The 26,999-nt window shown below is 46.9% G+C and overlaps 1 protein-coding gene across 2 annotated transcripts in view; it reads right to left on the reverse strand.

Moving 5' to 3' along the window:
• Positions 1-26,519, reverse strand: part of GATA4 (GATA binding protein 4) — a gene marked incomplete at both ends in the record, with an annotated part of 59,586 nt that extends 33,067 nt beyond the window's left edge. For both annotated transcript variants that reach the window (XM_080710036.1, XM_080710035.1), the window contains one exon: positions 25,961-26,519. In XM_080710036.1, coding sequence (XP_080566162.1) covers positions 25,961-26,519 — 559 coding nt within the window. The remainder of the gene's footprint in view (positions 1-25,960) is intronic.
• Between the last annotated feature and the right edge of the window lie 480 nt (positions 26,520-26,999).

Below are 26,999 nucleotides of genomic sequence, written 5' to 3' on the forward strand. Positions count from 1 at the left end.
CAAACCAATTAGAATCACTCCAGACTTCCCAAACCAAGTTATGAAAGCCAGAAGGGCTTGGAGTAACATATTCCAAACTCTGAAAGAAAACAACTTCCAGCCAAAAATTTCCTACCCAGCAAAACTATCCATCAAATTAGATGGGGAAATAAGAAGCTTCCATGACAAACAGCAACTGAAGGAATTTATGTCTTCAAAACCAGCGCTAGAGAAAATACTCAAGGAGATTAACTGCAAAGAGGAAATGGGTAATTCACGCCAGAACCAAAGAAACAAGAATTCCCATCCAGCAGACAACTAAGCAAAGAAGAATAAACAGTATCTCAAACAGAAATAAGATCTTAACATGTTGGGAATTAAAAATTATCTCTCTATAATCACACTGAATGTAAACGGCCTCAACTCCCCAATAAAAAGACATAAAGTGGCAAAATGGATTAAAAGCCAGAATCCATCCATCTGCTGCTTACAAGAAACACACCTCACAAGTAAAGATAGGAACAAACTCAAGGTAAAGGGCTGGAGCAAGGTAATCCATGCTAATGGTACTCGAAGACAAGCAGGAGTAGCAACTATGATATCAGACAAGTTAGACTTCAAACCCAAACTTATTAGAAGAGACAAAGAAGGTCACATTTTACTGGTAAAAGGAATAGTCCAGCAAGAGGAAATAACAATAATCAACATCTATGCCCCAAACATAGGGGCAGCTACTTTCATAAATCAAACTCTTTGTGACATGAAGCCACACATAAATCCCAACACAATAATACTGGGAGACTTCAACACACCACTCACAATACTAGACCGATCTTCCAGACAAAGGGTCAGTAAAGATGTCTCAGAACTAAAGAACACCATTAACCAAATGGACCTCTTGGACACATATAGAATATTTCACCCAACTACAGCAGAGTTTACATTTTTCTCAGCTGCTCATGGAACCTTCTCCAAAATAGATCACATCCTGGGACACAAAATGAGCACTAGCAAATTTAAAAAATGTTACATACTTCCCTGTGTCATTTCAGACCATAATGGAATGAAACTAGAAATCAACTATAAGAAGACCCAGAGAAACAACATAAACATGTGGAGACTGAACACCACACTTCTGAATGAAGAATGGGTCATAGAAGATGTAAGAGGTGAAATCAAGAAATTTCTAGAAACAAATGAAAATAAAGAAACAACATATCAAAACCTCTGGGACACTTTGAAGGCAGTATTAAGAGGAAAATTTATAGCACTGAGTGCTCACATAAGAAAAACAGAAAATCTTCAAATAAATAGCCTTATGACACACCTCAAAGCCCTTGAAAAGCAGGAACAATTGAACCCCAAAGCCAGCAGAAGACGGGAAATTATTAAAATTAGAGCAGAAATTAATGAAATAGAGAATAAAAAAACAATACAGAAAATCAACAAAACCAAAAGCTGGTTTCTTGAAAAAATTAACAAGAGTGATAAACCACTAGCCAACCTAACTAAAAAAAAGAGAGAATCAACCCAAATTATGAAGATAAGGGATGAAAAAGGAGACATTACTACTGACAGCGTAGAAATCCAGAGGATTATCAGAAACTACTTTGAAAAACTATACTCCAACAAAATGGAAAATCTGGAGGAAATCGACAACTTCCTAGATAAATACAACCTTCCTAAACTGAGTCAAGAAGATATAGAACACTTAAACCAACCAATAACAATCAAAGAGATTGAAATAGCAATAAAGAGCTTACCATCAAAGAAAAGCCCAGGACCAGATGGTTTCCCAAGTGAATTCTATAAAACCTTTATAGGAGAACTAATCCCAATACTACTCAAACTATTTCGGGAAATAGAAAAAACCGGGACTCTCCCAAATACATTCTATGAAGCCAACATCACACTAATACCCAAACCGAATAAAGACAGTTCAAGGAAGGAAAACTACAGGCCTATATCTCTGATGAACTTGGATGCAAAACTACTAAACAAAATACTAGCAACACGCATTCAAAACCACATCAAGAAAATCATTCACCATGACCAGGTAGGGTTCATCCCAGGGATGCAAGGCTGGTTCAATATACGAAAAACAATCCATGTAATTCATCATATAAACAGAATCAAAGACAAAAACCACATGATCATCTCAATAGATGCTGAAAAAGCATTTGATAAAATTCAACATCCATTTATGATAAAAACACTGCAGAGAATTGGAATAGAAGGAACATATCTCAACATTATTAAGGCAATCTACAATAAGCCCACTGCCAACATCATATTAAATGGGGAAAAACTTCAAGAATTTCCCCTAAAAACTGGAACGAGACAAGGATGTCCACTATCACCACTTCTCTTCAATATAGTACTAGAGACTCTAGCCAGAGCAATAAGGCAAGAAAAGGAAATCAAAGGAGTACAAATAGGAAAAGAAGAACTTAAGCTTTCACTATTTGCAGATGACATGATACTATATTTAGAAAACCCAACAAACTCAACCAAAAGGCTTATAGAACTGATCAACAAATTCAGCAAGGTATCTGGATACAAAATCAATCTTAAAAAGTCAGAAGCTTTCCTGTACACCAACCATAAATCCAATGAAAAAGAAATTCAGAAAACACTTCCACTCAGGATCTCCCACAAAAAAATAAAATACCTAGGAATAAACCTGACCAAGGAAGTAAAAGATCTCTACAAAGAAAATTATAAAACACTGAAAAAAGAAATCGAAGAAGATCTTAGAAGATGGAAAGACCTTCCATGTTCATGGATTGGCAGAATTAATATCATTAAAATGGCCATCCTCCCAAAAGTGATCTACAGATTTAATGCAATGCCCATTAAACTACCAAGATCATTCCTCACAGACATAGAAAAATCAGTCCTTAAATTTATCTGGAATAACAAAAAGCCCAGAATAGCCAAGGTAGTTCTCAGCAACAAAAACCACGCAGGAGGAATCACAATACCTGACTTTAAACTATACTACAAAGCCATTGTAATAAAAACAGCATGGTACTGGCAAAAGAACAGATATATAGACCAATGGAGCAGAATAGAAGACCCAGAAACAAGTCCACACACTTTCAGCCAATTGATTTTTGACAAAGGGGCCAAAAACATACACTGGAAAAAAGATAGCCTCTTCAACAAATGGTGTTGGCAAAACTGGTTAACCATATGCAGAAAATTGGATGTTAATCCCACTTTTTCACCCTGTACAAAAGTCAACTCACGATGGATCAAAGACTTGGAAATTAAACCAGAGACCTTGAAGCTCCTTGAAGAGGGCATAGGTCCAACACTACAACACATAGGCACAGACAAACATTTCCTCAACAAGACCCCAAAGGCACAACAAATTAAAAGGAGAATCAATACATGGGATTGCATGAAACTGAAGAGCTTCTGTTCAGCAAAGGAAACTATCAAGAACCTCAATCGAGAGCCAACAGAATGGGAGAAGATTTTTGCCACCTACACCACTGATAGAGGACTAATATCTAGAATATACAGAGAACTCAAGAAACTCAACACTAAGAAAACAAAGCATCCAATAACAAAATGGGCAAATGAACTAAATAGACACTTCACAAAAGAAGAAATTCAAATGGCCAATAAATGCATGAAAAAATGCTCAACATCACTGGCAATCAGAGAGATGCAAATCAAAACCACCCTGAGATATCACCTAACTCCAACTAGAATGGCCATCATTCAAAACACAAACAACAACAGATGCTGGCGAGGATGTGGAGAAGTGGGAACTCTAAGACATTGTTGGTGGGATTGCAAATTAGTGCAACCACTTTGGAAAACAGTATGGAGAATCCTCAGAAGAATGGGAACAAATCTTCCATTTGATCCAGCAATACCACTGTTGGGTATCTACCCAAAAGAAAAGAAACCAAACTACCAAACTAATGCATGTGTATCTATGTTCATAGCTGCACAATTCACCATAGCCAAACTATGGAACCAGCCAAGATGTCCATCAACAGATGAATGGATTACAAAACTGTGGGATATGTACACAATGGAATTTTACTCAGCCATAAAAAAAAACTCAATTACATCATTTTCAGGGAAATGGATGGAACTGGAGGACATTATGCTAAGTGAGATTAGTCAGGCACAAAAAATAAGAAATCAGATGCTTTCCCTAATATGTGAGAGTTAGGGAGAAATGGGTCATAGGAGGAACTCTTGGAAGAGGATCAGTAACTTTTAACTCTGTTTACATTGTCTTTGGATATACAATATTTTTTTTTTATTTTTTAGGGAGTTTATTTACTCTTTTGTTGCCTGTGCCATTGAAATCATATCCAAGAAATCACTTCCAATTTCAATGTTGTGAGGTTTTATGACCCAGATTTTCTTCTAAAAGCTTATAGTATTAAGATTTATATTTAGGTCTTTTATCTATTTTGAGTTAATATTTGTATATGTGTTAGATAAGGGTCCAATTTTATTCTTTTTCATTTATTATTATTTTTCAACAATATTTAGTTAAAAGACTAGTATTTCCTCCACCAAAAGTTCATGGAAACCTTGTCAAAAATAACTTGACAATGTATGGAAGAATTTATCTCTAGGCTTTTATTTAGCTCCAATGGTTTATATATCTGCCTTTAGAACAGTACTACACTGTTTCAATTATTGTAGCTTTATATGGTTTGAAATCAGAAAACATACATCTTCTAGCTTTGTTCTCCTTTGAGACTGTTTTGGGTATCTAGAGTCCATATTCCATATCAGGATAGATTTTTTCTGAAAAATAAATAAATAAATGTATGATAGTTTCACCTAAAAAAAAAAAAAAGAAAAAATATTCTCTGGTAAGAAAGAAAGCAAAAAGAAATATTGAAATGTTATCTTTAAGTCATCAAAAGTTTGGTACCAGACAAATGAAACTGTTATGTGAGATTATCAATGTTAATATTGTATAAATTGTTATAATACTAGATGTCAACCAGTAAGCCAAGCGTGGGAAGGAGGGATGGGGAGGGAATGGGGTGGGGATCGTGGTAGGGGCTAACTGGGCGAGATGTGCATGTATGTCTACAAAAGTATTTTCTTTATACCACTATGATGTGTAAATACATTGCACCAATAAAAAATAAATTAAAAAAAAAAAACATTTATCATTTTGTGGCACTGGGGTTGGAACCCAGGGGCTTTTCTACCGTCCAGGCTATACTCCCAGACATATTTTATACTTTATTTGGAAACAGGGGCTCACTAAGTTGCTGAGAGCCTAAGTAGCCGAGACTGGCTTCGAACCTGTGCGAACCTCCTGTCTCAGCCTCCCAAGTGCTGGGATTACAAGTGTGCTCTCCCATGCCTGGCCGAAACCCCAGAATTTTAAATCAGGTGTTTCTCCTTCAAACCAGCTCCCTTAGTTGGTTTGAAGGAGAGACACCAGATCTAAAATATCATTATGAGCCACATGTGGTGGGCAAGCTTATATATTCTTCTCCTTTTTCAGCTGCCAAATAATAAAAAGGTAGAGGTCCCAGGAAGGAACCGATGCAAACGTTCTGCAAACGAGGAAAAAGAGCATGGCCATGGGGCTTGCCCTCCGAAGGCACAGCTGGCTAGGCGTCCTTTGGACGGCTCGCCCCCTATTTCTCCTGCTCCCCCCTCCGCCCCTCAGCTCTGTCCAGGGAAAGGGTCCCCATTATTAATGCCATTCCTGGAGCTGTGTTTACACAGAGCAGGAAACTTAATATCAACATTCCCCGAAGGAAAGTGTCTTGTCACTTCTGTGAAGCACTCGGGCAGGGGGAGGCCATCCTCCAAAATCAACAGGCACTTACACCCTCTAAACACAGCCTGACAGAGAGTGTGTGTCCGCGGGGCGTCTGGGGCTCCAGGCGTGTTTGTTATGATGAGGCCAGAGGCGGGGACTGGTCACCGGCCAGAGAGGCTCTGGAAGAAGGAGCCCAGGACTAGCAACGCCAGGAGGAGGCTAAGCACTCGGCAGTAGGAAAGGACTGATGGGCGAAAAGTCCTCTTCTCTACAAACCTCCAGGGAAAGACTACCAGACCTGCTCCGTGGGGAGCCCCTCGGGAGGCTGAGCAGCACCCTTGGGCCCGCAGAGCACCCTGGGATCAAGGGATATGCGCCCGGGGGCCTTCACCACATCAAACATGGTGGGCACCTAACCATTCTTTCCGACTTTCTTGGCTCCTCTGTCAGCAGGCATGTTGCTGTTGCCCCACACCCCCTTCCCTGTCCCCCAACTTTATTAGACACCAGCTCTGCAGAGCTCCTCCTCCATCCCCCTGGGGGGAGGGCTCTCTCTTGTTCTGGAAGCTTCGGACAGAAACCAGGATCGGTGTGTGGCTCTCCGCCTCCTGGACATTGCTACTAGAGCCCACCCCCACTCCTGAGCCTCAGATCTGCCATGCCCAGAGAGTTGGTCCGGGTGCCCTGCTCCTTTGCTGTAACCTTTGCGGGTGCGCCATCTCCCCTTGCCTCTGGCCTGTAGGTGAGCCTGCCTTCGGACACATCTTACAGCTGCCTCAGTCTCCCGCACCTCTCCCCCAGGGTCCCCTCCCTGTAAAGCTGAGCGTGCATCGGGCAGGCTCATCTCTGCCAAGCCCCTTTTACGAGGATGACACACCCTCCTTTGGAGGGGTGTTAATATGGAATTCATGCAGGTCTTAATGGAATCAAAGGGGCCATCTACTTTCGGAGGAATTTTTTTTATCTTTTCAAGTTAATGAACATTTTTATCCGGAATTCACCAGGCAATTGTATTATGGGCTCCTCAAACTGAAACGAGGTATATACTTCATGCCCTAGAAACACTTCCAGCCTAGTGGAACCATAATCCAAATAACAGGGGGGCATCCAAGGTGCGGCAAACACGGGGCCTTGATCCGCTCTGGGCCGTCTGCCTGAGACCGGTGCAGGACTGCCTCTAAGACAGCCCAGCCTGCACGCAGCTTCAAGGTCCACCCTGCATGCAAACATGCGGCCCTTGATTCCTCCTGCTTGCACTTCCAGGTCTCCCACAGACCCATGTAAGAGAACGCAAGCCCAAACGTGACTGCATAAGAAGCCATTATGGAACCGCTATGACCACCTGACAGTCAGGGCTGAGCCTCAAGTCCAGGCTCCTGCCTGCGTCCAGACTCTAGTACCACAGCATGTGCCCCTTCCTGGCTTCCACCCCACCTAGCATTAGCCAAGCAGGAGGAACCCACAGTGCCAGCGAGGGTGCGGGGGATGCTCCAGGACAGCCCAGAATCCAAAGGAGAGGAAGTCAACACAGGTGCCAGCTATGGGCAGGCATGCGGATGGCCCGCCAGCCCGCACGCCGGGTCTGGGAGGTGCAGAGAAGGCGTCTTCCACGTGCTGCCCACAGCTCCTCTCCCCTAGAGAAAGGCAGGAGGCTCCTTGCCCAGCTCAGCCTGGCCATCTCCCTTTGCCGGCCTTCCATTTCTACAGTGACCGCTCCCAAGCCGCCAGGGCTGGAGGGCGCCTCTGGTCCCGCCTCAGCCTCCGGGCGGCCAGCGGGCTCTCTCTGCACACGCATGTGCGCACATCTGCAGTGTGAACTTGTTCCCAACTTACTTTTTTAGATGCACCTGTCCTCTGTATCAACCTTACCTCCCTACAGGGGAGCCAGGCTGCTGGAAGGAGGAAAGCTATGAGATATGGCCCTGGCATCCAGGATGCCCCCCTGTGGCCGAGCCCTACAGCAGCCGAGAGGCGAGGGGAATTGAGTGGGATAAACTCGGGGCTCAGAGCTGACCAAAGGCGAGGACTAGAAGCACAGCGGTAGGTCAACCCCTACGAAGGGCTGGTGGCTCAGTGCAAGGGCACTTTCCCACCATGCTTGAGGCCCTGGGCTTGATACTCAGCACTGTGAAAACAGAGGAACATTTTGTTTTTTAAACAAAGTCAAGAAATCATTGAAATGGGCATATAAAACAAGCTTCAGTAATTATACCATTAGTATTCTTGTGATTCTGTGACTCTGAGAAGGCAAATAAAGAATTACAGCAGAGTTATCTAGAACAGGATTTATCGATGTTAAGAAACTGTGAGCCGGGCGTGGTGGGCACGCTTGTAATCCCTGCGCTTGGGAGGCGGAGACAGGAGGATGGTGCAGGTTCAAAGCCAGGCTTGCTGGCTTAAGAGACCCTGTTTCCAAATAAAAATATAAAACATACGTGTCTGGGAGTGTAACCCAGGGGTAGAAGGGTTTCCAGGAACCCAGCACCACCAAAAAAAAAGAAAAAAAAAAGGACACCGTGAAGGGGATAAAATGGTACCCCTCCCGTGGAGGCAGTCTAGTGGCTCCTCAGCATCCTTGCGTGATCCAACAAGCCACTTCTAGGTACAGACGCTCAAGGAAGTGAAAGCAAGGGGCTCAAATTGATCATTTACAGCCTTGTAAAACATAGCAACACTATCTACTCACAGTGGTCACAGCAGCCCACTGAGGGGTGAAGGAAGAAACAAAGAGCTCCTCCATCACACACACATGGTATTTCAACTCAGTCTTGGGAAAGGAAGAAAAGGCTCACACGTGCTATAAAGTAGAGGACTCTTGAGCACATTATGCTATGTGAAATGGGCCCATCACAGGAGGATAAATACCGTCTGACTCCGCTTGCATGGACTACCCAGAGTAGTCGGATTCATAGACAGAAAGTAGAACGGGGTTGCCGGGGGGGGGGGTGGAGAGGAGAGAAGAAGGGCTCGTGTCCAAGGGTCGAGAGCTTCACCTGGGGAAGGGGAAGGCTGGAGGGATCAGTGGTGGTGCTGGCTGCTTTAAAATGGCTAAAATGGCAACATTTTAGGTTACGTACACTTTACCATAGTTTAAACTAAAGACACATGAAGTGAAGTAAAAGCCCTTTAGTCCTGAATTTGAACTGGAGGGGCTCGCATGAACACACGATCTGTTTCCTGGGGGGCGGGTAGTCAGTACTTCCTAACTACATGTTAAGTGGCTGACCCAGTCACAGTAAGCACCCCAGCAGAACCAGCTGCAAGAGTGGTCTCTGAATACCGTTCCTCACACAAAGGGGCCAGGGCTGCCCAAAGAAACAGCAAAATTCAGGTCTGGGAGAAAAATATGCATGAGAAAAGCCTGGAACATTTTGTAGCACTGAAAGCAGGAAATTACTAAACTAATATTGGGTCAAAGAATTCAGGTGCCAATTTAAACAAGTTCCCACTGGCAAAGATGGCCCAATCTAGCGTGAACCCGGGATACAGAAGCACAGCCTAGGTGGTGAGATCCCTGTATTCTTAATAAACTAGAGAAAATGCTCTTCATAGACAATCTCTGAAGGGTCCTAGGGAACCAACTCGTTAATTTGAACACTGAAAGTTAAGGGAAAGTAGCAAATACTTATCCTGCCTGTCCAAACTGTAGCTCAAGCAGCCAAAAAGTAAGTTGAAACCTGTTTGTTGTTATGAAGAATTCCAGGTAATAAACGAAAAGGACCACAACACTGGGGTGGCACCGTGTGACCCCTCCGGAGCCAGGGATGCAGGCGGTGTCCCTCAGCGCCAGCATCGCAGATGTGGACCATTTCCCAATCACAGATTTATATGAAAAACGGGACACAGGAACACGTTCAGTGAAGAGAAAGCAGTTGTCAATGTCTAGTCTGGAGGCTCTCCAAGAAAAACCTCATTTCTTTGGCAAACAGTGCAAGAAAATGAAAAAGAAGAGATAGGGGGACTGACCTAGAGATTAAAGGAAATTTAAGAGGCCCCTCTCCAGCGGCTACGCAGGAGCCTCACTTACATCTCAATTCGAGCAAACAGTTAAAGAAAATTTGACAAACAGGGAAATCTGAATGCTGGGTATTTGCTGATATTAAGGAGTGACAGTTAATTGTTTCAAGGTGATAAGATGGCTCTGGAGTTGTGTTTATTTTAGAAAGTCCTCACATCTTTTAGACATAGAGAAGTATGTTCAGATGCAAAGATCTGTTGTCAGATATTTGCTTCAAAATAGCATGAACAGGGTAGGTGGTGTGAGGTGGGGTTAATATTTGTTGACACTGGGGAATGGGTCTTCTACACTCCAATCTTACATATGTTTAAATTTTCTAAATTTAAAAAAAATTGGTTTTAAAGATAACAACTGGGGCCGGGCATGGTGGCACACGCTTGTAATCCCCACGCTTGGGAGGTGGAGACAGGAGGATTGTGCAGGTTCGAAGCCAGCCTCTCTGGCTTAAGAGACGCTGTTTCCAAATAAAAAAATATAAAATAGGTCTGGGAGTGTAGCCCAGAGGTAGAAAGGTTCTATCCCCAGTACCACCAAAAAAAAAAAAAAAAAAAAAAGAAAGAAAAAAAAAAGAAAATAAGAAAAAAAAAAGATAACAAATGGGGCCAGAGTTGTAGCTCAGTGGTGGGATATTTGCCTAGCTGGCCAGAAGACCCCAGATTCGAGCATCAAACCTACCCAATAAGCAAGTAAATAAATGGCAAGAATTCAGTTTATTTTTATTTTTATTAATTAATTTTTTTTTTGTGGTACTGGGGGTGGAACCCAGAGGCTTTCTACCTCCGGGCTATACTCCCAGACCTTTTTTTAAAAATATATTTTATTTGGAAACAGGGTCTCACTAAATTGCTGAGAGCCTCACTAAGTAGCTGAGGCTGGCTTCGAACCGTGTGATCCTCCTGTCTCAGCCTCCCAAGGGCAGGGATTACAAGCGTGCGCCACCATGCCCAGCTCAATAATTCAATTTAAAATTAAGGAAAGTGATAGATCAAAGAGAAAGAGAGGTTCAAAATAAGAATTCCAGGTGTTCTGTTTCGCTGGTGCGGGGGGGGGGGATTGAACCCAGGGGCGTTCTACCTCTAAACTACACCCTCAGCCCTTTCTATTAATTATTTATTTTGAAGCAGGGCTGCACCGACATGCTGAGCCTCAGCAAATATCTGCATAGGTATATATCCCAGAGGCTCACTGCTGCATGTGTTAACCACCATACACACTAAGAATGCCCCAGGAATAATCAAAACAAATTTATTTGCTTATTTATTTGTGGCACTGTGGATTTAACCCAGGGGCATTCCACCTCTGTGCTATACCCCCAGCCCTTTTAAATTTTGAAACAGGGTCTCCCTAACTTATTGAGACTGGCCTTAAGCCTGTTATTTTCCTGTCTCTACCTCCCAAGTACTGGGATCACAGGTGTGCGCCACCATGTCCTGCAAAAGTGAGGTTCATTGGAGCCTACAGCCTTCCTTCTAAACTGAGGGAAGGTGGGTGCTCTGGGGAGTCCTGTGGGGTCCTAGTGATGCATTCCTACAAAAACAGCATTTCTTTCTTTCTTTTATTTTTTCTTTGTGGTACCAGAGATTGAACCCAGGGGCATTCTATCTCTGAGCTACACCCCAACCCTATTTTAATTTTTTGTTTTTATTCTTGATTTTGAAACAGGGTCTAAGTTTCAGAGGGTCTCACTAAGTAGCTGAGGCTGGTGATAAACCTGCAATCCTCCTGTCTCAGCCTCCCGAGTACTGGGATTACAAGCGTGCACCTCCACACCCAGCTCATAAACAGTACTTCTGCATCTGCCCACATTCCTCTTTAAGGCCACTGTCCCAATCCACCTCCCCAACAGAGAAAGCGGGAAAGGGCAGAGTTACAAAAGGCTCCACCCATGCCGGGCTTGGTGGTGCACGCTTGTAATCCCCGAGCTTGGGAGGCAGAGACAGGAGGATCCTGCAGGTTCAAAGCCAGCTGCAGTTGGCTTAAGAGACCCTGTTTGCAAATAAAAAGTATAAAATAGGTCTGGAAGTGTAGCCCCGAGGTAAAAGGGCTTTCAGGAACCCCAGTACCGCAAAAAAAAAAAAAAAAAGGCTCCGCCCCATCACACTAAACCTGCCCCTCTGGCATTCTGGGGTGGGGGATCCAGGTTTGGACTGAAGTTGGCCTGAATCTTGTCCCCTCTTTCTCCCTTATCCTGAGTCCCAGGCTGCCTGTGCCACACTCACCTGTGCCCACCGCTAGAGCACACACTCCGCTCCCTCCCGATCTGCTGGTAGCAGGGGCTCCGGGGCTGGATGGGGAAGGGCGCCAGGTGGAGCGGGGTGGCAGTCGTGCCCCTGCTAAAGTAAGCAAAGCAAAGCAAAGCAAAGGTGGCGCCTCGGCTCTGAGCCTCCAGCTATAACCAAGGCCACGGAGCCCTTTGCCGCAGGGTTCCCGCTCCACGTCCGTCTCCTCCCGGCCCGAACTGAGCCCGGTTCTTCTGGTGCCTCTGCTTGCTTCCCACCAGCCACTGGAGACCACCTAAGGGCCGGCCTCCAGCCCGGTCCTCAGCTGCTGCTGCCCTTTCCCCACTCGCCTTTGGATTCCAAGGAAGTCCCCTCCTCCAGCCAGCCTGGCCTTGGCTTCTGGCCTAAAGCGGGTCAGGGGACTCAGCTCCCCTGCAGCTCTTCAGGCTGCCCTTAGTTACACATGGCACATCTGCCCTCCAGCCTAAGCTTCTGGGACTCAGACACCACCTCTCTAGCTAGCCTGCTTGTGTGTGTGTGTGTGTGTGTGTGTGTGTGTGTGTGTGTGTTGCTGGGGATTGAACCCAGGGACATTTTATCTCTGAGCTACACACCTAGTCCTGATTTATGCTTTATTTTTGAAACAGGGTCTCACAAAGTTGTGAAGGGCGTCACTAAATTGCTGAGGCTAAACTTGAACCTGGGATCCTCCTGCCTCAGCCTTCAAAGTATTGGAATTACAGGCATGGGCCACCACGCTGGCTTAGTTCACTTTTTAAGTCCAAGGCCCAGCACGTGGCTCCCAGGAAGTGGGCAGAGCATATCTCTTCTTGTGGACCGATGAAGCAAAGGATGCATCTGGGACCTGTGTCTGTAGCCAGCTCCATCTTCTGTGAACCTCCGCAATTCCCATAAACCACTGCGAGGTTTATGAATGAACCAAAGGGGCAATTGGCCCCTCTTGGGTCACAACGCAATGTTTCCCAAAGCGGATACACATTTTAGTGGTTATTTGACTAGGCACAAAACACATTTAGTCCGTCAAACCCACCATTTCACATCTACTGTTCGCTCAGCGCACCAGGTAGTCATGGAAACATGCCTGGCCCTCATGGTATGCATTTGAGTTGCTATCCAGGTGCAAACGCCTGGTCAGCTGCTCCTAGGGCGGCTGTGGTCTGAGCTAGACACTGTCAACCGGAGAAATTCTCCCGGGAGATGCTGGATTTTAAATATCTCCCAGGGGCCCTGGAGCAGCCCTCTTGCCATTTCTGTCTCTGGCCTGGTCACCACTCCCTACAAATGCAAGCGAAGAGAGGTCTACCCATCATGGTACCCAGCATTCAACAGCAGGAAAATGAGGAAAATCCTACAGGGCAGATTGCAGGTTCCTGAGAGCCAGACCCACGGGCCTTCACCTCCTTGAAGCTGCTGGTCCCCTTCTAAGCTACAAGTTGACAGCTACAGCTCACATGTGAGGACCAGCAGAGCAATTATAATCAACACACCCTGCAGCAGTGACCTCTCCTTAAAGGGCACCAATTTAAAACTTGGAAGTACCCTGGGGGTACAGCTCAGTGGTAGAATGCATTCAGTCTCCAATACCAAAAGCAAAACAGCAAGAAAAAAAAAAAAACCCAGAAAGCAACTTATAAGTATGCTCTAGCTTTAAGTTGACTACCAATTATACACTGTAAGAGTTAGAAACATCTTTTTATATACAGCTTTTCCATTTGACCAGCTCTTATTGAGAGTTCCCTTGATCAATTTCCCAATTTCACTTTTAAAATTTTTATTTATTATTGCCGGGCGTGGTGGCGCACGCTTGTGATCCCCGCGCTTGGGAGGCGGAGACAGGAGGATCGCACAGGTTCAAAGCCAGCCGCGCTGGCTTGAGACCCTGTTTCCAAAACTAAAAAAATAGGTCTGGGAGTGTAGCCCAGATATAGAATGGCTTCCAGGAACCCCAGTACCACCAAAAAAATTTTTTTAATTTATTATTTATTTTATTGTTTTTATGGTTCTGGGGATGCAACCCAGGGGCATTCTACCTTTGAACTACACCCCCAGCCCTATTTTTTATTCTTTATTTTGAAACCAGGTCTCACTGATTTGCAAAGGGCCTCAGTAAGTAGTTGAGGCTGTCCATGAATTGTGATCCTCCAGTCTCAGCCTCCCGAATGCTGGGATTACAGACATGCGCCACCACGCCCGGCCCAAACTGGCTTTATTTAAGAGATCAGTCTTCAGGAGCCAGCCTAGCCACTAATCTTAACAAAAACTGTTTTCAGTGTGGAATGGCTTTAAACAGTAACTTTTATGACTATTTAAAAATATGGATACGCACATGCCTGTATATGAATGGAAACTAAAAAGTCAAGGATTAATGCCTTGCCGTGGTTATCTTGAAATGGTAAGATTACTGGTTATCTGCACATTGGTTTATCTGAGTTTTTCATTTTGCTATTTTAAACATACATTGAATTTTAATAGGGAAAAAAAGATCCTTAAAGTTTTACTGATAGTATTTGAAAAGAAATGCTACATTATTTGTTAAGCCCTCTTTGCCTGGAAAACATGTCCTTTTTCAAGTAGGCAGTATTTTCCTATTAACTATGCACACCATGGGAACCACATTCTTTATTTAGGGTCAAGTTAAGTTCTCACTGCGTACTAGGGAAAGGTTTTATTTGTTGTTTGTTTTCCCCCCACCTACTCAATTTGGAGGGGCAGCCTGTATTACTGCCTCTCTTTACTTGGTTTGATTTATGATCTTGGAAGTCAGGTCATTCCTTCCTAGGTCAAGAAAAGCAAATAATAAAAAAAAGAGTCTCCCCCACCTAATACCTGATAAAATATCTGAAAAGGTCACTGCAGACCTTGACAGAGACACATACAATTTCAACCCCATCTGATAAAACCTCAACAGAAACGTTTATCAGAAGAAAATGTAACCTGCCATTTCCCAGTGCAATTGATGAACTTTTTCTTTATCTGAAATGACAGACATCATAAGATAGGACAAGCTGCAGATAAGAGACCAAACTGAGCTGTCCTCCATGGATCTGGATCTGGTTGTCTGCCCTGGTTCAAGCTCCCACACCTGCTTAGAATGGGGCAATGGTGCCTCCTGGCATGGTCCTGGAGGGGTCTGGAAACATTGCAAAAGTGCTGAACTTTGAGACTTGAGCGTTTATTTTGCGATTATAATTAACCTGCTCACCAGTTGCTATCGATCAGTTCTAAATAGAGGTGATAAGGTTTGACTGGATTTCTGGGAGTAGAAATGGGGATTTAAGCAGGGGTGGCAGAAGGGAGGAGGCAGCTGAAATAAGTCAAGGACTGAATTCAATTGTAAGAGGCAAAACTGTCTCTGTGATTGAAGGAAACCAAAGCTCATGGTTTACTAATCCTCAAAAACGTCCACCACACTTAGGTGGTAACCTCTTGATTCTTTATCCTCCAAAATAAAGTATCTCAGCCAGGCACGATGGCACATGCTTGTAATCCCAGTACTTGAGTACTTGGGAGGCGGAGACAGGAAGATCGATGGTTCGAGGCCAGTCTCAGCTACTTAGTGAGGCCCTGCTGCAAAATAAAGAATAAAAAGTAGGGCTGGGGGTGTAGCTCAGAGGGAGAATGTTCCATCCCCAGTGCTGCACAGTATCTCGTGGCCACTGAACACAGAAAAAAGACAGCTTCAAATGTCACCCACAGAGGCTCTCGAGGACTGCAGGCCCAGAATGTCTCATTTGCCAGGATTATACCGTTTTTAGAGAGAAAAAGATATTTTAAAACATTAAGTCAATTATTTGACTCCTACCAAATGCAGAAGGCCAGAAAACCAAATCCCCTTCATTCAGATAAGAAGCTTGAACAGCCTGGCCCGATTCTGATTATGAAGCAGCAATAGATAAAGCCCCAGGCTGCCTGCCAGACAGAAGGAGGCCTCCACTGGGAGGCTGCAGGTTCACGCACACCAGTCCCCGGGGCACTTCTGCCTAGGCTTGCATTTCCCAGGCGTGCCCCGTGCCCTATCTTTATTATTAAAATCATATTTATCCTGTTTTCTCCCCTCCTTTCTCTGAAATCTTCAAAGGAAAGCAAAAAAGGGGGGGGGAGGTAACAGACTGCTTTCAGGTAAGTTTTTGTTTTGTTTTTTTTGCAGTACTAGGGATGGAAACCAAGGGCATTCTACCTCTGAGCTACACCCCAGCCCTGTTTTTTTTTTTTTTCTTCTTCTTCTTTATTTTCAAACAGGGTCTCACTGAGTTGCAAAGGGCCTAACTAAGTAGCTGAGGCTGTCCACGAACCGAGATCTTCCCGTCTCTGGCTCCCAAATGCTGGGATTCCAAGTGTGCCCACCACGCCCAGCTCAGGTACGGGGTTCCTGAGGGACTCACGGCTTTACTCTTAGGCAGCCAACCACCTCCCCAGAGGTAGAGTCCTTTAGCTTGGAGGGTCTAAATTCTGGGAACCTCTCTGACTCTCTGCATAGCAAGATCCATCGGGAGCCTGAAAAGTTTGTGCAGAGCTGGGATTCCTCCCGCTGCCCTCCGGCTGGCAGCAGGGCAGGACAGAATGAGGAGGGTTTGGGAGAAGGGGCTGCACCTGCAAGCCCCACTGGGGAGGGGGCTGGCGCGCAGTCCAAGGGTCGGTGGAGAACATCACCCACCACATACCGGCTGCTTCTGAAGGGACAAGTGGCCCGTCTTAAATTCGGCGAGTTCAGAGTGAGGGACGGGGTGAAGTACGGTCACAGGGGCCAGGTCTCCTGGGTTCTGAGCCAGAGCTGGCCCTTAGTGGGCAGATTACCTCAGCATTCTGAGCATCCATCTGCCCTTCCAGGAGGATGGGGTCATCATGCCCATCTCTCCAGGAAAGACTTAAAAGTCCCCGTCACCTGCCAGCGCTCTCCCTCGCCTGTGGCAAAGGATCCCACTCGCCACCCGCAGTAGGACGTTATGTCAGACGCAGGCCATATCGCCACAAAGCTGTTAGCTGGGATCCAGACGTGAATGTACCAAAACCCTAAGTTTACTTCATATAAAACACGGCCACGGTCATTCCTACTATAACCCCACTCACATTACCTTCTTGCCTTCTTTAGAAGGCGACCGGAGTAGCTCTATAGACAGCCAGGAAAATGCTGAGTAATCCTTTTGTGGAGTGCTCCGGGCGGCCCTGCCTAGATCTACCAGAGGCCAACTAGATCCCTTCAAGTTCTGGAGGCAGCAGCCCCAACCTCCATGAACACACTCTTCTCCAACATGGCGAGCTAAAACACAAGCAATCTTTTCCCCTTCTCATGCAAACAGAAGCAGCAAGATTTGCCACAGTGTTACAGTTATAAATCCATACAGTTTCACTGTCTTACAAGGACAGGCTTAAAAGACTCCTTTACAAGAATCTCCTTGTGCCCCAAAGGAAAGTAACTAGGTGAGTGTTTTCCCAGCCAGTTCTAACCCCAACACAACCAGAAGGAGGACTGCCCACCAAGAAAGACCACCAGCCTACGCGGTAAATGGAGGTCCAACGCTCATCATGGCAGGGGCAGGGGCAGGGGCATCGGACAAGTGCTGACTTATCTCCTGATAGTACGGAGACTCATCGTGCTGGTTACACAAAATCAAAAGCCGAATTCAGGACTGCAGCCAAAGATGCTGTCAGTCTGTTCAGCAGGATCTTGAAGACCCTTCAGGACTAAGGAAAGCCCCCAGAGAGTTTATAAAAGAACAAACTAAAACCCATGTTCAATACACAACAATTTATGTCTGAAATTGTTCTTCCTGTACATCCACAAACACTAAATATAGAACCCTTAAAGAAAAAAAGAACAGCAGAGAAACTATCAGGAAGTTGATTCATCAAAAATGTATGTATTTTTTAAAAACTTAATTGGTTTAATACATTTTTTATTATTAATTTATTTATTTTTTGGTGGTACTGGGGGTGGAACCCAGAGGCTTTTCTACCTCTGGGCTACACTCCCAGACCTATTTCTTATATTTTATTTGGGAACAGGGTCTCACTAAGTTGCTGAGAGCCTCACTAAGTAGCTGAGGCTGGCTTCGAACCTGTGCGATCCTCCTGTCTCAGCCCCCCAAGCGCTGGGATTACAATTGTGCGCCACCACGCCCGGCTTAATACACTTTTTAAATAGCTAATCCATTCATCTCCTTCATAGTTCAGAAGGGTCTACTAATGAGCACACCCATGTTTACGGCAAATCATTGACAACAGGATGAGCCAGAAGCACAGAGATATCCATCCACTGTGCAGGAGCGATCAACAAGACGGATCTCTACAGACAGCAATAGTATTCAACCCGAAAAGGGAAAATTAAGGCTACACACAGATGAACCCCAGACACCTGCTGCTAAGTGAAAAGGCCAGGCACAAGTGAGCAAATGCTGTCTGATTTCCCTTATATGAAGCACCTAAGATGACCAAATTCATAGAGATGGAAGATAGAACAGGGGTTCCCAGGCGCTGGCATTGGAAGGTATTTTGCTTTTGTTCCGGCTCTGGGGCTTGAATCCAGAGACTTTCTAACTCCAGGGTACACACTCAGCCTGATTATATTTCTTATTAAGAAACAGGGTGTCACTAGATTGCTGAGAGCCTAAGCTGCCATGGCTGGCTTTGAACCTGCAATTGTCCTGCCTCAGCTCCCAAGTACTGGAATTATAGGTGTGCGTCGCCGTGCCCAGCTGGACGCTATTTTTTAACGGCTACAGAGTTTCAGTTCTACAAGATGAAAAAGTTCTGAGGATCGGTTTCACAGCAGTGACACAGACTTAACACCACTGAACTAGAAACTTAAAAACGCTGGTGAGGATTTTAAAATTTAAGTCAAATCTAAATTTTAACATCCCCATATGTTAAGTGTATATTTATTACTTGATGGATTAGTAAGGAAGCACAGAAAATGTTTAAAAAAATTATGTTTTTTTTTAGGTTCCAAAGCACATATAGTGACTGTCTTTTTCCCATACTTATCCCCATAGTCGGTGTTACAAATTCCATGTGAGAATTTTTATTTGCAAGTTCTCTACAAATTATTTCTGGGACCATTTCAGAGACAATTTGCATGTTTTTTTCAAAGGAACACAATCTATTTCCTCCCCCCTTTTTTACAGGGTATACTGCTACACACCCTCCTGCACTTACAAATGCCTTGGCTTTGAAGAATCTGTGGTGTCTCTTAATGACCTTTGTCATTCTTTATGCCTATGTGACATCTATGGCTGCATGTATCACATGTATGCAGTCACCTAATTATGTGCACTTAGGTTATTTCCAATTTTTGTTATTAAGAACAGTGGGGAGCCGGGCGTGGTGGCACATATTTGTAATCCCAGCATTTGGGAGGCTGAGACAGGAGGATCACGATTTGTGGACAGCCTCAGCTACTTAGTGAGGCCCTTTGCAACTCAGTGAAACCCCATTTCAGAATAAAAAGTAGGGCTGGAGGAAGAATGCCCCTAGGTCCCATCCCCAGTACCACAAAAAATATATAGTAAAATAAAATAAAGAATAAAAAATGGGGCTGGGGATGTAGCTCAGAGGTAGAATGCCCTTGGGTTCTATCCCCAGTACCGCAAACAAAACAAAACAAAAACAACAACAAAAAACAGTGAATCAATAAATATGGGCGGTTTGTTTGTAGAATAAGCTCCTAGAAGTTAAAATTGCTGGGTCAAGGCTATCTCCCTTGTAATCTGATGGACAGCTATCACCAAGGACTCTCTGTCAAGGCTGTACCAATGCACACTGCACCCACAGGCATCAGAGTTCCAAGTGTTAGGCATGTTTGTTTTCTTAGTGTATTTAAGGAAGAATAAAATGGAGAGAGAGAGAGAGAGAGAGAGAGAGAGAGAGAGAGAGAGAGAGAGAGAGAGGAGAGAAGAAAGTGTTCCCTAACACTGTCTCCTGCGCATCACTGCACCGAGCGCTGAGAGTGCCCAGCACACGTGGCCTGACCTGTGCCTGTGTCGGGCCTCACTGGAGGCAATCTAGGCTACCCAGCACTCCCTCCTGGTTTAGTTCCCTCTCTGCTCAGCCGCGCAGTTCAGGCCCGAGCGAGCGGACTGGCCTGCTCAGGGTGGGAACTGGAAAGTCAAACAACGTGGCTTTTCCTGAAGACTGACAAATTGTGCTCTAGTCAAACAGGCTACTTCAGAGTTGGTCTCACAAAGTTCCCTACATAAATGAACTGGCTCTGAAAGCAACTGGATTAATTGATAAGCAGGCCCCCAAAACCCAAAACACACACCGTGCCATTTTCCACTGACCTCCGCCATAAACAAACTCTTAGAACACCTTGAATGCCCCACCCTGCACGTAATGGGGGAAAGCTTTAAAGAAAATGTTTCCGTAGCACTGAGTGATATACACATATTTCTGTGCATTATTATTTTGAATCACAGAAATGACTTCTCTGCCTTTAAATGATTCAAAATTTTTGAGTGCCACTGGGCACAGTGGCACATGTCTGCAATCCTAGTATTTGGGATTGCAGGACAGGCACAGGTTCAAGGCCGGCCTGAACAACTTAGCAATGCCAACCCTGTCTCAAAACTAAAAAAGAAAAAAGGGCTGGGCCTATAGCTCAGAGGTAGAATGCCTATGTGTTCAATCTCCAGTACCATTTTTTTGTTAGTTTCTTTAAGAATACTATAATTTCTCCAAGTGTGATGGTGCATGCTTGTAATCCCCGCGCTTGGGAGGTGGAGACAGGAGGATCGCGCTGGTTCGGAGCCAGCCTCACTGGCTTAAGAGACCCTGTTTCCAAATAATAAAAAAAAAAAAGGTCTGGGAGTGTAGCCCGGAGGTAGAAGCCCTTCCAGGAACCCCAGTACCACCAAATTATAAGATATATATATATAATAATTTCTTGTTTCTACATGACACAAAAATATTCTTTTTATTTTTTTTGGGTCTGGGGATGGAACCCAGGGGCACGCTACCTCCGAGCTATAACCCCTGCCCTAATTTTTATTCTTTATTTTGAAACAGGGTCTCACTGAGTTTTGGAGGGCTGAGGCTGTCCTTGGACCCGGATCCTTCTGTCTCAGCCTCCTGAATGCTGGGGTTACAGGCATGCTCACCAAGCCCAGCTCTGTAATTTCTTTAAAAAGTATATATGTTAGCCTTTCCAGTAACATCTACCTCCATGCCGTACCCTCGAGGCATGTTTACATATAATTTCTTTTCAGTCTCCTTTTCAGCCTTAAATAACACAAACATTAATTGTTAGGAAAATCAATTGTACAGTAGTGTACTGTACACACAACCAAACACTCTCATTTTAACAGTGCATTTCCAGGAGTTTGACCAAATGTACACGCACCAGTGTAACCGCCATGACTGGCTTCTCTAGAGGGAGACGGCTCCTCTATCCTGCGGCCGCTGTTGCACGACCTCCAGAGGACTGGTCCTCCAGCGTGAGAGGCCCACACGGCGGCACCGCGGATGCCACGCAGCCTCTAGGCAAGTACTGCCAGCATTCAGAAGTTTATTGCCAAGATAAGCCAGAATCCGTGTTCATGTCCAAACAACTACCTACAGTCCTGCCCTAGTGTTTTCCAAAGCAGTGTCTGCTCACCAAGAACATCTCCAGATAGGCATCTCTGGGTGCCTACTCTCCCAACGCTTCCCCAAGGCTTCCAGCCCCCTCGTCTTCCACTCCTCCCGAGGCTCTCCAGTGAGCCTCACCAAGCATCGAGTGCCCTTTCCCTTTGGTTTGACCAAGGCAGGGCAGAGTCCTAGGGCAATTACCTCCTAGATCTCTGCTCAAATATTTACGAGGTGCCCAGTCCGTGCCAGGCACTTAAATATGAGTAAGACTCTGCACCTGCTCTCGGTAAGGTCACAGAATTCCATTAATGTGCCTAATAATGACTTCAACAATTGCTTCAGGGTCACGGCTCATATTGAACTTGGAATGAGTTAAAGTTCACATACGTTAGAGTTAAGGCAGAATAATTTCTTCCAACCTAAGTGCAGGGCTTTATTGATGTGCTTGGTAGCTTTTTTTTTTTTTTTTAAACTGGGGTTTAAACCCAGGAACATTCTACCTCTGAGCTCCACCTCCAGGCTTTTTTTTTATCCTAATTTTTATTTTGAAACAGGGTCTTGCTAGGTTGCTGAGGGTCTAAGTTGCTGAATCTCGCCTCAAACCTGTGCTCCTCCTATCTCAGCCTCCCAAATACTGAGATTACAGGCATGCACTATAATGCCTGGTTAGCTTTTATAATTTTGATTTTTTTTTTTTTTTTTTTTTGCAGTTCCAGGGATGGAACCCAGAGGCATTGTGCCTCTGAGCTACACCTGCAGCCTTTTTTTTTTTTTGTCTTTTTTTTTTTTTTGAAACAGGGTATGACTGAGTTGCAAAGAGCCTTGCTAAGTAGTTGAGGCTGTCCGTGAACAACGATCCTCTGGTCTCTGGTCTCTGCCTCCTGAATGCTGGGATTAGAAGGGTGCGCCACCATGCCCATCTATAATTTTGATTTTTGTCTTATTCCAATAACAAACATAAGAACTCTGGCAAGATGTTAAGTATTAATTCCTAAAGCAGTTAATATGTTGTTATAGAAAATAAAGGTATTCTTTTTTATTTCTCCTCACTGAAACTAAAACTATTTTCTGCCGGGCGTGGTGGCGCATGCTTGTAATCCCCACGCTTGGGAGGCAGAGACAGGAGGACTGTGCAGGTTGGAAGCCAGCTGCGCTGGCTTAGGAGACCTTGTTTCCAAATAAAAATGTAAAAATAGGTCTGGGAGTATAGCCTGGAGGTAGAAGGGCTTCCAGGAACCCCAGTACCACCAAAATAAACAAACAAATAAATAAATAAATAAATAAATAAATAAATAAAACTATTTTCTGAGTGGAGAGCAGATTAGTCCAGGTGGTTTTACCTATGGCAATAAATGTATTATTTAAACCAAATTCAGACTGGGTGTATTATTTCATGGTATTACAGTGTCAATAAATGAAGGCATGTCTTCATTTCTTTTCTCTTCCCCCCTCCCTCCCTCTTTTCCTTCTTTCCCAAGAACCTCCTACTGGCCCTTCAAGAGCCAATGCAGATGGTCTCATTTGGGTAAATGCTTCCGGAGACGCAGAGGGAAACACCATTTGCTTTTCCTTTGCTCTTAACTCAGTACCCTGATGGGGCGGTCATCTGCCCCATCTGTAAAACGGAGGTGACCCGCCAGCCTTGTCAGCTGGGGAATATCTCAGATGTAGCACTAGAAATCTCAAGTCCTGGGAGGGCCTCAATCTTAGGCGAAACTAAAACACGGATCATACCTTATGACAGTGAGTGCTTCCTAAAATTGTCCTGATTTATGATGCGGCAAAGACAAATGCCGTACATCACAAATATCACCTTATCTAATTTAAGTCAACAGCAAGAGTAGCCAGGACATTGCAGAGGTGAGACAGAGACTCTAGTGTGCCCAAGGTCACACGGGGCACCTGAAGCTGAATCGAGGTCTGGGCACCACTTCCAAAGCCCTCGGCCAGCCGCACCGTAAGGTGCTGCCTGTGTAGGTCCGGGAGGTAACTCTGCACACAAACTCACACCCAAAGCTCCAGGGCCGGTTCTTCCTCACTCAGCGGCTGCCAGCATGTTGTGCTGGTCCAAACTAGAGCTGTCAGTCATTTGCCAGAAGGGCCATGGTAAGGAAAACATATTAAAAACACATTCAGGGGCTCGGTGTGCAGCTCAGCGGCAGACAGCACTTCCCTAGGATGTGTGAGGCCTTGGGTTCAATCCTCCATGTAACAAAAATAAAAAAAGCACACATTTGCACTGCGCTGAACAGAAGTTCCTGTGAGAACCACAGACCGTGAGAGCCCAAGGACCTCAGCAGGCCTTCAGCTCTTACACAGGGACAGCGGGGCACCTCTTCTTTCTAACCTGGGCTGTGGACAGAACAGAAAATGCAGGGAGTCTTGGCGTATACTTGTAATCCCAGCACTTTGGAGGCTGAGACAGGAGTATTGCACAGGTTCAAAGCCAGCCTCAGCTACTTAGTGAGGCTCTCAGCAACTTAGTGAGACCCTGTTTCTAAATAAAGTATAAAATATGTCTGGGAGTATAGCCCGGAGGTAGAAAAGCCCCTGGATTCCACCCCCAGTACTACAAAAAAAGGAAGGAAGGAAGGAAGGAAGGAAGGAAGGAAGGAAGGAAGGAAATAAACACAGGGGCTTCAGGAAGCACCGGTGGGGTAGAGCCAGAGCCCCAGCACTGGGGCCAGCCCTCCAGGGATGCTCTTTAGAGGTGAGCCTCCACTGATGCTGGAACTTGGGAGCATTTCCTACTTGGATGTCCACCTGCCCTGCAGGGCTTATGCTGTAAGATCTAGGCGCCCACTGTGTGTACTCGTATCAATGGTGTTTTCTTTTACACTGCAACCCCCAGAAGACCAGAAGTCTCCTTCAACATCGGATTTCCATCTTCTCCTGCCTCCCTAAACAAACAACCAATTCTCACTCCAGGATTAGAGGGGTCACAAAACAAATGCCCCTTCCACCCTCCTATTAAAAGAAGAACTATGCCTCCCTGTTTTAAATCGATGTCCCAGAGACCACTCTGGAGAAAAACCCAGGCTAAGAGTGTGGGGGCCTACACAACCTGTCCACCCACCTCAAGCTGCCACTGTATGGAGACTCCACAGCTAGCCAAGATCCCCCGGAGGTGAGGCGGCAGCTCCTTCTCCCGGCTGCTGGCTAGTTCCCCCAGCCAGGGAGGGATGCGCCAGGAGCCCCGGCCGGGGGGATTAACCCGTTTACCTGGGATTGTATTTGGCTGGAACCCCGTTGGGGACCTTCCCTGAGCCACCTTGGCCAGAGAATAATTTAAAAGCTCTTCAAAGCCCTGCCCCTTCTCCCAGGCCCAACACTGAAAACAGCAAGGCCGACTTTACTCTTCAGAGTGAGAAGGAAAGCAAAGGGACTGAGCACTGAGTCGTAGTCAATAAATGTTAACTTTGTTTCTCAAGTCTGCGCTTCCCCCTCCTTGGAGCTCAGCACAATCCAGAGGGCCTTTGGCTTAAATCCACCCAGACCGGGTCTGAGGTCCGTGTTCCTCTGTGGATCCGGGACGGGATAAAGCTGACCTTCCTCCCAGGCCTGCATTCAGTGGGAATGTTAAACTGCGCCCTCCACAGCTGATTTCTAACTCAGGTCCGGGGAGAAGCAGCCTGCGCACTGGAAAGCCCTGGGGCTTCCGTGTCCCACGCACCAGGGGGGCGTCTGTTCCCTCTGGCTGGCACCTGAAGCCCCAGTGGGCACACCGTGGGTCTGTTCGGTTTCTGGGAGGTTTTTCCTTTGTTTCTTGCTCGAACATCCCCCCACCACCACCACCACAGGAAATAATCTGACACCAGAGGGGACCTCCAACTGCAACACCAAATGGCCCCATCTCAGGGCCAGGGCCAAGCCCGTGTGATCAGGCCCGCAGAGAGGAAACGGGCCCCAGGAATCCTCAGCACGCGGAGGCTGCTCCTCTGGCCTGTTCTGGGACCTCGGGCAGCACGCAGACCTTAACGACCTTAACATCCCCTCCCCCAACTGGGGATGGAACCCAGGGGCATTCTACATGCAAGCTAAGCCCCCTCCCTGCCCCTATTTTTATTCTTTATTTTGAAACAGTGCCTCAAGAATTGCGAAGGGCCTAAGTAGCTGAGGCTGTCCGAAGAACCACGGTCCTCCTGTCTCAGCCTCCCAAATGCTGGGATTACAAGGTGCGCCACCGCGGCCCAGACATAGAGATATACAAGGTTATATACATAATTAGTGTGTGTGTATATTTATAAGCGCGGCTTATACACATACATACACAGGGGGACTTGGCGGAGACCCACTTGCTGGACGTAACCGAGATTCCCCTTGGCCGGCCCTGCCGCCTGGGGGCTGGACGGCCCACGCCCCCCACCCCGGCCGGCAGCCGCCCGCCGCACTTACCGAGGTTGGGGTGCCGCGCGGCGGCGTTGGCGCGGCCGGGCAGGCTGTGCAGCACCGGGCCGTCGAAGGGGCCCGCGGCGGCCCAGGACGCGCCCACGTCGGCCATGTAGGCGGGGTAGGGGCCGGAGTAGGAGCCCGCGAAGCCGGCGCGCCCGTACTGCTCGCGGCCCCCCAGCCCCGCGCCCGGCCCGCCGCCCCCGCCGTAGGCCGCGGCTTCCCGGGCGGCGGCGGCCGCGGCGGCCAGCGACCCCGAGCCCCCGGGGAAGGAGAAGCGCGGCGACACGGGCGGCGGGGTGTAGGCGGCGCCCTCGCCCGCCGGGCTCCAGCCCGGGCTGCCCTGCTGCGCCGCGGGCGCCCCCGCCGGGGCCGCGGAGCCCCCGGGGGCGGCGGGCGCGCCGGGGAGGTAGGGCAGCCCCAGCACGGACGGCGGCACCCGCGGCGTGGGCACGTAGACGGGCGAGGAGGCCGCGGCCGCGCCGTGCACGAAGGCGCCCGCGCCGCCCGCCTCGTAGGCCCCGGGCGGGGGCGCGTGGTTGGCCATGGCCAGGCTCTGGTACATGGCCGGAGTCCGCCTCGCGCAGCCCGGGGCAGGGGCCGGCCGGCAGGGGAGTCCACGCGGGCCGCCGCCGGTGCGGGAAGCGAAGGTCAGGCCCCGGGTCGCCCCAAAGTCTTAAATCCAAACGCCAGGCTCCCCGGGTGGGCTCCGGGCGCCCCCAAGTTGAGAGTCTGGCGGGGCCGGGGGTGGTTCGGTCCGAGGTCCTGGTCCGGCGTCGGTGATTCCAGCGATGGCCGGCCCGCGAGCTCCTGCAGGCGGCAGACCGCCCTAAAGGGGGAACGAAAAAAAGAATAAAGAAGTTCACCCAAGCTCTGGAAGCCTCGCTTCCTCGGCTCCTTTCCCCCAGGAGCCGTCCCGCTCCCTCCTCCGCTGCAAAGAATCCTCCCGGGCTCGGCTCCGGGAAGAGCGGCCTTTGTTTCACCCTGGCCGCGGGCTCAGGTTGCCCGTGGCAGGCCTCGGAGTGGGCGCCCTGGCGACGCAGGG

This window comes from Muscardinus avellanarius (assembly GCF_963383645.1).
Source record: "Muscardinus avellanarius genome assembly, chromosome: 14".
NCBI classification, from domain to species: Eukaryota; Metazoa; Chordata; class Mammalia; order Rodentia; family Gliridae; genus Muscardinus; species Muscardinus avellanarius.